This window comes from Aquarana catesbeiana, linkage group LG01 (genome assembly GCF_042186555.1).
Source record: "Aquarana catesbeiana isolate 2022-GZ linkage group LG01, ASM4218655v1, whole genome shotgun sequence".
In the NCBI taxonomy this organism is placed as follows: domain Eukaryota; kingdom Metazoa; phylum Chordata; class Amphibia; order Anura; family Ranidae; genus Aquarana; species Aquarana catesbeiana.
In genome coordinates, this window is record NC_133324.1 from 832,326,707 (window position 1) to 832,338,307 (window position 11,601).

The 11,601-nt window shown below is 38.9% G+C and overlaps 1 protein-coding gene across 1 annotated transcript in view; it reads right to left on the bottom strand.

The window, feature by feature from the left end:
- Positions 1–9,102, bottom strand: part of GRXCR1 (glutaredoxin and cysteine rich domain containing 1) — a 97,137-nt gene extending 88,035 nt beyond the window's left edge. The window contains exon 1 of the mRNA XM_073614684.1: positions 8,600–9,102. Coding sequence (XP_073470785.1) covers positions 8,600–8,998 — 399 coding nt within the window. The 5' untranslated portion in view covers positions 8,999–9,102. The remainder of the gene's footprint in view (positions 1–8,599) is intronic.
- Between the last annotated feature and the right edge of the window lie 2,499 nt (positions 9,103–11,601).

Genomic DNA, 11,601 nt, shown 5'->3' on the forward strand with positions numbered 1-11,601 from the left:
TTATATATGTTACAATTAAATATTTGATTGATAGCTGATCAAACAAATTCAATAGCGCCCCCTACCACTGTCACTGATTTCTCTCCCTCAGAGCCAATGTCTGTGTCTCAGCGGCGGCCGAGCGACACCCACTACATGTACTTCAGAGAACTATTTATATCTACATGAATAACTTTTGCTGACGCACGCCATATTGTTCAAGAGACCCTGATGATCTGACATCTGCTTGATCAAATTCACTGTACCTCCCTAATAAAAATAGGGAGGTCAGGTGCCCCAAACATTCTCCATTTACCAAACATGTCATAAAACCTTAACAAAAATTGAACTTTTAGTTTAAATCAGCTAAATACATTTCCGATTGGACATTTGGCTCTGCCATGAACAAAGCTCATGCTTCCAGATATTGGAACGATCTAGCTCTGACACAGCTGGGGCATGTTGGACCACTGCAAAGAGGTTGCTAATTCCCCACATAGGGAAAGTGTCCTTCTCTACAGCAGGAGACATATTATTATTATTTTTTTTTTTTTTTTACTCAGGATGTGGCTACTTTCTAAAGAAAATTGATTGGAAAACCTTAAACACTTTTTTGTAAGCACCTGGAAGATATTTAGCTGATTAAGGGTCCTTTCACACTGATAACTTTTTCCTGCATTTTTTTAACGCAGGAAAAATGTTTCCCTTTAAATCCTATGGGAATTTTCACATCACTGCGCTGTGGGTGCAGTGCGTTTTGAAAAGTCCTGCATGCTGCATCTTTGTTGTTGTTTTGAAAAACAAACATGTAGCTTCACATTGAAATGATCGGAAATTGCGGTAAAAACGCACATGCAATTTGCATTTTTGGTGCCTTTTTGAGTCACATGTCCATTTTTCACGGGTGCAGACAGCCCAAAAATGCCCCTGAAACGCAGGGGAAATGCATCTGAAACACAGTAAAATTCCGCTAAAAACATACGTTTTTACAGCGATTTTGCTACAGAGCAGTGTAAAAGGGGCCTTAAATTAAAAGTTTAATTGAGTTTTAAAGCATGTCTATGGGTAAAATGTAATATCGTATATTCTTATCCACATCGTGTTTCCATCTAGTCCTATTAATTTGAACAATATTGAGGTTTGTTTAGTCACTTTGTGAAGATACACAGATATTTACTTAAATTCTGTGACACATATTCACAATGTCCTGTGAGTAGGTACTGCTGTGTCACACATTTCACAGAGCCTGCCTTCTGAACTACAGAGGTCTTGAGAGTAGGAGCTTCAGGCAGATGAGTCAGTACAGGAATAAATACTTGCAGACAGCAAGGTACCATGGGATATGTAGTCCTTAGAAATTGAAAGTAAACAGTAGAGGAGAAGATAGAAATCATGCATCCAGGAAGATGTAGAAATAGACGACCAGCTGACAGGCAGCACTCACAACATGGAAGGAGATTTTCAGCTAAGTTTATATTGAATTGCCTAAAGTGATCATTGTTTGTATTGCTATTACAATGCAAATGTACTTTTAAAGGATAGGCAACTGTCATCTGTTTTGATATGCAGTTTTGGGTTTTGCTTTGTACATGCATTCGTGAAGCAGGTTGTAAGAATCTTAAACATAGTGAATTTCCTTTGCTGCTTCACTAAAAAAAAATGTTGTTTACAAATCTCAATAGCTAAATCTGAAATTTTCAAATACAACTGAAAGAAGCAGAGGAATGACGTATCTGCATTCTTAGGCTGCATGTACCCTGCTGCTGGTAAAGGGACGTTTAAGGGCAGTTGGGTGTTTTTTTCAGCTTCCCCTGAACTCTCCTCTATGTTATCTTATCAGTACATGTACACAGGGTTGTTTATAGTCGTTGCTAGGCCGTTGAGTTTATAAGCAATTTTTGGAAAGCAAAAAAATGCTTTCAGGATAGTTGTTCAAAAGGCATTTGAAATGTCAAACACCTGTAACAACTTGTAAACGCATGTAAACGCGGTAACTCGTGTTTAGCCATATTTCGTTTACAGGCGTTTTAAATTGTTGACTATTTGGAAAAAAACACATCTAAAAAGGCAAACGCGGCTAAACGCGGCTAAATGAGGCAAAACAGACGTTTTTAAACGTCGGCTATTATCTGTCAAGTTAAAACGTTCAGGAGAGGTTGTAAAACATCCCATGTACATTAAGCCTTATGCCTCTCTACTGTTTTTGTAAATGGGCTCTTTAAGTAGTTTCAATTAGAGAATGAGAGTCTAAAAGTTAACAGTTCCTGCTATGCACTCTTTTAAAATCCCGTAGCACTCGCTGAATTCTGTGTCACGTGATAGCCGGAAATGATGGGCACTGACAGGCATCACTGATGAGCACTGACAGGCATCATTGATGAGCACTGACAGGTATCACTGATAGGCATTGATGGGGCTGCACTGATCATCAGGACATTGTTTATCAGTGCTCTGATTATCAGTGTAGATGTCCCCTGTGTGGATTGCCGCTTAACCATCTCTCCTCAGGCGCTGTCAGTGTGAGGAGAGGACTGCCAATATCCAGCAAATCCTGTTTATGCTGTGATCAGCTGTGATTGGACACAGCTGCTCACATGGTAAAGGGCCGATGTGATTGGCCCTTTACCCCGATGTGCGATCAGTTTTGTCCGAAGGACACAGCAATCACAGAGCACTCCCGATGTGCGTTCAGGGGCACGGGGGTGAAGCAGGGCTCTGGGAGGATGTCAGTAGACGCCCTTGTGGAAATGTGTGACCACGCTGTAGCAGTCATTCAGCTATAGGGCAGTTGGCAAGAGGTTAAAAAGAAAAAAAAATGCTGCTTAGATTTTTACTTGCTCTTACATTTTTAGGTGCAATTACTGGCAGATCTGACATATAGTGATATTAGAGCAGCCAGCCATTGTACATGATCACCACCACAGCAGTACAATATCACCATATTGACACTGCATGTATTCTGGTGACATCATGTATAAAAAAAATTCTATATATACAAATATACACTGCATTCATACAAGTATTCAGACACCCTTCACTTGGTGTGGAAATATTTTAGAAAATGTCTGTGAATTTATTAAAAAGAAAAAACTGAAACATCACATGTACTTAAAGTGATTGTAATGCCGTGTACACACGAACGGACTTTCCAGCAGAAAACGTCCAACGGAACGAATCCGTCAGACATTCCAAACATGTGGGGGCTTCATCTGACCTTTTCTGTCGAAAAATCTGATGGACCATAGAAATAGAACATGTTTCAAATCTCTTCCTATTGAAAAAAAACATTCGTCTGTATGCTAGTCCGACGGGCCAAAAACGACGCAAGGGCAGCTATTGGCTACTGACTATTGAACTTCCGTTTCTAGTCCGGTCGTACATCATCACGTTCGAAACAATGGGACTTTGGTGGGATCGTGTGTAGGCAAGTCCATTTTGTCGGAACTCCGTCGGAACTCCATCGAAAAGTCCTTCGGAGTTTAGTCCAACGAGAAGTCTGCTCCTGTGTACGCGGCATTAGGGTTTTTTTTTTTTTTTAATAACAAACATATCATACTTACCTCCACTGTGCAGCTCATTTTGCACAGAGTGGCCCCAAACCTGCTCTTCTCAGGTCTACGACTTTAAACGACCCTGTGTACATGTACTGATAAGATAACATAGAGGAGAGTTCAGGGGAAACTGAAAAAAACGCCCAACTGCTCCTGAACGTCTGTTTACCATTCTTTTTGCAAATCCTCTCAAGTTAAATCAGGTTGGGTGGGGAATGTCAGTGGAGAGCCATTTTCAGGTCTCTCAAGAGATATTAAATAGGGTTCAAGTTAGGGCTCTGGCTTTGCCACTCTAGGACATTCACAGAGTTGTCCCTAAGCCACTCCTGTGTTGTCTTGGCTGTGTGCTTAGGATCGTTGTTATGTTTGAAGGTAAACCTTTAGCCCAGTCTGAGGTCCTAAATGCTGTGGAACAGGTTTTCTTTGAGGATATCTCTGTACTTTGATATATTCAGCTTTTCCTCAACCCTGATAAGTCTCCCAGTTCCTGCTGCTGAAAAACACCCCCACAGAATGATGCCGCCACCACCATGCATCCTTGTTGGGATGCGATTGGGCAAGTGATGAGCAGTGCCTAGGTTTCTCCAGACATAATGTATAGGATTGAGGCCAAACAGCTCAATCTCCTTTCATTTGACCAGAGAAACTTGTTCCTCACAGTCTGAGAGTCCTTCAGGTGCTTTTTTGCAACCTCCAAGCAGGCTTTCATGTGTTTTGCACTTAAGAGAGGCTTCCATCTTGCCACTCTACCATAAATCCCAGATCAGTGGAGGGCTACAAGGATGGTTGTCCTGGAAAAATGTTTCATCTCCACACAGGATTTCTGGAGCTCAGTCGTCGGGTTCTTGGTCACCTCTCTTACTAAGGCCCTTTTCCCCGATTCCTCAGTTCCTCAGTCCGACGGCCAGCTCTTGGAAGAATCCTAGTTGTGCCAAACTTCTTTTTTTTTTTTTGTCTTGCAATAAACCTCTGCAGGCAGTTCCTTTGACCTCATGGCTTTTGATCTGATTCAGTATCCATTGCCAGCTGTGGGGACTTTTATAGAGCGGTGTTTGTATTTCCAAATCATGTCCAATCAATTTAATTTACCATAGGTGGACTCCAATCACAGTGTGAAAACATCTCAGCAACAATCAAGAGAAATGGGAAGCACCTGAACTAAATTTCAAGTGTTGTTGTAAAGGGCCTGAATACTTATGCCAATGTGATAGTTCAGTTTTTCCCTTTTTCAAACATTTGCAAACATTTCTAAAATTCTGTTTTCACTTTGTCATTATGGGATACTGAGTGTACAGTAATGAGAAGAAAAAAAAGAACTTAAACAACTGTAGTATCAGGCTGCAACATAACAAAATTGAAGAAAAGTGAAGGGGTTTGGAATACTTTATGAATACATACTGTTACCGGAGTGGTGCAGTGTCACCATAGTGACACTGTACTGCTCTGGGAGGGTGATCAGGATTTTGTTTTTACACTTTGATTGCTTATACAGTGATGAGCACTGTATAAGCAATCTGTCTTTATCCAGTTCCCATCCTGCATATAGAATTATGACGGCCCCAAGGTGGCTCTCTCATCCTGGGCGGCCATTATATGACGTCCTCGGCTTCCCGGCCATCTAGGCGTGCGTGACTGCATCACTCGGGAGCCGATGCGCATGCACGGCGGCCTCGATGTCCACCGGGCACCCGCAATTGCTTGTCACAGAGCAGGGACGTGGATCTGTGTGTGTAAACAAATATATGTGGAAATATCGCGCTGTCAAGAACAAATGTGTGTAAGCAGCTAGCGCATACAAGTGATCTAATCCTGTGGGCAAACTTAAATAAAGAAAAGTGCAGCGCTAACAAGTAAATACATGATATATAGCATTAATACATATCTTACAATGGATGATATAGATTAGTACATAAAATCCATAGGTATGTGAAGTTATATGATGAACTTTCTAAATCATAAAAATTGTGTCCGTGATGCACAAATTGTTTTGTGACACACTTATAATTAGTGTTATAAATAAATTAGTCCATGAAGAGTAAGGTCCTAAGGGGTGTATAACACCATAAAGTGAAAAAAATTAAATAAGAAGTGTTGATAGAAGATCCACCACCGCTCAAAATGGGGGCTTACCGGAAAGATTGGACTCAGATGGGTATACACCCACTGAGTCAATCAAGCTTGTAAACGTGGGGATCCACGGTGGTGTCTGTATAATGTAAACGCAAATCCAGGTGACCCAGGTGCTTGTAAGGATATATATGGCAAAGGGGACAAATCCAATCAGGCATCCAGAGTATATATGGAAAAAACGTGAGAGTACATAGCGTAATACTGCATAAAAGGCTTAAAGCTCATTTATTGAAGATAAAAACACTCACATTTCTGGAGAAAAGACAGCGCTTAAAACATAAAAAGTATGTCAGTGTCAGTGGTGTCAGCAGTCCGTACTGACACGTTTCGTCCTAAGGGACATCATCTGGGGTACCACACCACTCTGTACACTGCCTAGGGACCCCCATGTTAAGCTGTGGCTCCAATTCACTGCGCCGTTCAATGAGAGCGACTTCCAGGTGTACACAAGATGTCGCTGGCCACGTGTGGTGCAAGCCTCACTTTCGAATAAGTGTAATGGAGCGCATGGATGTACAACCTCATGCGCTCCAAGACTCGTTTACAAGGCGCAAGTATAAACCGCATCCTGGTATAGTTGGCGGCGTATAGGCAAAGGAATCAGCGTTGTGACGTGGCGTTGTCCTTCAAGCCTCGTTGTGAACGGGGGACAAGTGGAACGCACACAGGGGATGACTCAAAGTTATCAACAAGACACTTATCTGGGAATTAAGCAATGCGGAAAGTCTTGTTGAAAAATGTGTATATAAGATAAATATATAAAAAATATATATGTACAGGGTCATGTATATAGAGTGGACAGTAAATGGAGTCTGCCCCTTCCATATTTATTCATGGATAGTGTAAACATATATATTAATAGGCCATATATATATCTAGTTTGCATAACGAGACATACATATTAGTAAACCTAGCATCAAAAATAGGTAGCATTAGAAAAATATTTATCCATGAAAAAATGTATAAAAAATGTACAAAAAATATATAAAAAATAAAATAAAAATTATAAAAAATATATAAAAAATATATGTGGAGCCACGGTCCAACATGGAGGTCTAACGTGATAGATACAAATTATATAGACCAAGATAACAAATACATATTCTAAAATCATTACATCAATAATATGAATACTAGATGATGTTCAGATCGAACTGTAAACACACAGATCCATGTCCTGTCAGGGGAGAGGAGACAGATTGTGTGTTCCTTGTATATAGGGACACCGTCACCTCCAGTCAGTCCCCTCCAACCCACAGTTAGAATCACTCACTAGGTAACACACTTAACCCCTTGATCGTCCCCTAGTGTTAACCCCTTCCCTGCCAGCATATTTATAGCACTGATCAATGTATAATTGTCAATGGTCCCAAAAATGTGTCAAAAGTGTCCAATTTGTCCGCCGCAATATCGCAGTCCCGATAAAAAATGCAGATCGCCGCCATTACTAGTAAAAAAAAAAATAAATAATAATAAAAATGCCATAAATCTATCCCCTATTTTGTAGGTGCTATAACTTTTGCACAAACCAATCCGATTTTTTTTACCAAAATATGTAGAAGAATATATATCGCCCTAAACTGAGGAAGAAATTTGATGGTTTTTTTTTTTTTTAATTTGGATATTTATTATAGCAAAAAGTAAAAAATATTGTGTTTTTTTCAAAATTGTTGCTCTTTTTTTGTTTATAGCGCAAAAAATAAAGACCACAGAGGTGATCAAATACCAAAAGAAAGCTCTATTTATGGGGGAAAAAATGATCACAATTTCATATGGGAACAGTATTGCATGACCACGCAATTGTCATTCAAAATGTTACAGCGGTGAAAGATGAAAATTGGTCTGGGCAGGAAGGGGGTGAAAATGCCCTGTATTGAAGTGGTTAACTGTGTTTGGCATCCATTCGCAATACCATGGTTTACTATTGTGATTGCTGTGATTGGACATGGCTATCACATGGTACAGGGCTGCTGTGACCTTATTTAATTAATACCATAGCATATTTCAAAAATCAAAATGTGAAATGTATCCAATGTGCAGCACTGAGGTCTGCAGCTCAAGTCATAGTTGGGACACTATCTGCATGCAGTTTGCATATCCTCATTAAGCTTGCATGGAAGCTGGAGACGTGCTGGAAGGTTAATTGTCTCTGATCTAAATTTGGCCCTATTATAATAAAGATTCTACTAAGTGTGTCCAATATGGTCCCCAGAGAGATAAATGCTAAAGAAATCCAAATTAATTTTTTTAAAATATTAAGCACGGTGTACTAACATTTGTAATTGCTGTTATAAGCTTCAATATCAGGTAATTTGTATTTTCGTTTTTTAGGAACCATAACAGTCCACCATGTGATCATAAAACATTCTTTTTTCAACATATATATTTAAAACATAACAAAAATAATCAAAATGATTCACATTTGGTGTTGATGTTTTTCTCTGTGTCAAACATCTTGGTTATATCTCCCACCTTCCAAGGTGTACTAGATACAGTACATTGTTATCCTTAAGACATCATAGGTGTCCACTCTCTATAAACTGCTGAAAATTAGATGTTCTGCACTTAGAATCAACTACTTCAAAGCTTGAAAATTAATGTAGAAAACAAAGTAGTATGTCTGTTTCCTGATTGGTAACTCAACTGTCAATCCTCGTACAGGCAAGGGGGAACACCAGTTGAGTTAACAATACATTCAATACAATGATAAGCAGTTCCCAGATCTGCTATTCTGGCAACAGGTAACTCGGCTCACAACAGTACAAATCATTCCAAAAATGGTAAATACGTGTTTGTTGCTTTATTTGTATGCCATCTGTTATTCTAAGTATGTTTTTAATGGTTAGGCCAGTAGTTCAGTTTGCAGTCAATATCAGCATTAGCGTAAAATAAATGAAGTTCAGTTGCATTAATAACTATAAAAGTATTTATTTGCTTACCTGGAATACTTTTGCCAAGTTGTCAAACAAGGCTTGGCCAGCACTGACTTTATGTTTGACGCCTCTGACTGTTCCGTTTTTACTCAGTATGTTCACTCGTTTAGTTGCAAATCCCCTGTCCTTAGTGGCTCTTGCTAGAACTAACAAATCATCTGGCTCATTTTCACTTTCATCAAATTCTGAACCTAAAAATCCATTATGGTGCCCATCTGTCTCGCTTGGTATGCTATTCTGGTCAGTCTCCGAGCTGCTGGCACATTCAGAATCCACAGAATCCCCATCCGTGTAGACCTCTTTCAACACTCTCCCACTATAGGATGACGCTATCCTGAACCTGACTTTCCTTGGTTGCCTGTCCCCTTCCGACTTCATGTCCATGTTTAACAAATCTCCATCCATGGGTAAAAGCAAAACATTGTCCAGGGCCAGAGTGTCACCTTGTTTCCTGGTCTCCTATACTATTGCCACTAATGACAGCAGCACCCATAAGGAAATAAAGTCTACTAAGGAAATGTCTAGCTTACTCTGAAACTGCAATAAATAATGAATTCCTGTGTGCTATGGTTACCCTTAAGCTAAAACCTGTAAATTAATATGGCCAATTAATAATGTATGAACTCTTGTGTACTTTCACGGCAGATAGGGTAAAGGGAAGCAAGCAACACTTAGAAAAATATATACTAAGATGGGTAAACAAAAAGAATTATGAAACTGCAGGAGACAAAGTCAGCTTTGTAACATGATCACGAACTAGGTACTATATAACAAAAACCCTTAGATTTATGTAGATCAAAAGCACATTGTGACAAGTAGAGAGAAGATTACATTTTTTTTTCTGATTTTACCATTATGAAAAATCATTTTGTGTGTTTTTATCTACTTAAACCTTCAGCTCTGATGAAAAGGGGAACATTTACAAAGTAACATTGTGATCTTAAATGAAAAAAGTAGCAAATTAATTTTACATATGGTTAGATATAATAGCAGCACTAGTAGCAGTAATTGGTATTACTAGTAGTAGTAGTAGTAGTTTGTGTTGCAAAACAAACATAAATGAATACATTTATTTTATTAACCTTCCATTAATAGCCTACCAACATATTAACACCATACAACTATTAATAACAGTATGCGACCCTTAAAGTGGATGTAAGCCCTCACATATACCCAGTGAAGTGAACAGCCTCAGATTATACACAGAGATGAAACAAATCCCCCTACATACGTTTTACTTGTATATCTGCTGTCTTCAGCTTTATATACTGTTTAGAAACTGCACATCGTGTTAGGGGATTTTCTCTTCCTGTTCAACACTGCAGTGAAGCTTGGGCATACAGCCAAGACAGCTGATTGGAAGAAAGACACACATCCCCTCTCCTCATAGGTAGAGACTTTCAGAGCTTATGGTTGAATAGTTCAGGGCTCTGCTAATCTATTTATAGCATCCTCCCCAACACAAAACTCTGGTTGCTTTTATCATATGTGCTGGAGAACTTGTCAGGAATTATCATGCTGATAACAGAAGAATAGGGTAGGAGACAGCTACGGGACATAGTGCTTTGAAGAGAGATAACAAAACACTGCAGATATATGTGCCCAGCTCAAATTTTATGAATCGGGTTTATATCCACTTTAAGGAGCGTACATAAACTAAACACATACACTCATTTTATCAACATATTTTTTTGGATTGTGAAGGGAAACTGAAACAGCTGGTGGAAACCCTCTGAAACATGGGCTGACTATGCAGACTCCATGAGACATACCCTATATTGTCAAAAGTGTTGGGACACCTGCCTTTACACGCACATGAACTTTAATGGCATCCCAGTCTTAGTCTGTAGGGTTCAATACTGAGTTGGCCCACCCTTTGTAGCTACAACAGCTTCATCTCTTCTGGGAAGGCTGTCCACAAGGTCTAGGAGTGTGTCATGTGCATGTAAAGGCAGGTGTCACAATACTTTTGACAATGTAGTGTATGTCCCTTTTGGCACTGGCATAAAAACCTGGCACCGAGAACTGCAAGGCAAGTGTTCTAACCACTTGCAGACTGTGCTGCAGATGGTTTCTGTACCCATATGCATTTACTAGATAAGCAACAGTAAGGTGAACACCATAATTAATATGCTAAAATAATTGGTAATATCTATTTTTGTAATTATTCAAAAAATGTGGTGATTATTATTCCTATATATTTTGTATTTATCTACATTGATGTCACTTTTTATATGCAAAAATATAAAGGTTTAGTGAAGTTATATACTTGAATTTTTTCTGTAGTCTTTTTTTCATTTGTTCGTTGGTTAGACAAAAAAAATGTAAACAGACTCAGACTCTTGTAATCACCTGATATTGATGATTTATAAACATTTTTTATTCTTACAAACGTTTTTGTGACTAGTACAAACAAAACCTAAACACATCAAAATCGTTCTTTTACAGGGCCTTGAAAAAGTATTCATACCCCTTAAAATTTTCTACATTTTGTCATGTTACAACCAAAAATGTAAATGTATTTTATTGGTATTTTATGTGCTAGACCAACACAAAGTGGCACATAATTGTGAAGTGAAAGGAAAATGATAAGTGATTTTCAATTTTTTTTTTTTACAAATAAATACTTAAAAAGTGTGGCGTGCATTTGTATTCAGCCCCCTTTACTCTGAAAATCTAGTGGAACCAATTGCCTTCAGAATTCACCTAAATAGTAAATAGAGTCCACCTGTGTGTAATTTAATCTCTGTATAAATACAGCTGATCTGTGAATCCCTCAGAGATTTGTTAGAGAACCTTAGTTAACAAACAGCATCATGAAGGCCAAGGAACACACCAGACAGATCAGAGATAAAGTTGTGGAGAAGTTCAAACCAGGGTTAGGTTATAAAAAAAATATCCCAAGCTTTGAACATGTCACGGAGCACTGTTCAATCCATCAGCCGAAAATGGAAAGAGTATGACAAAACTGCAAACCTACCAAGACATGGCTGTCCATCTAAACTGAG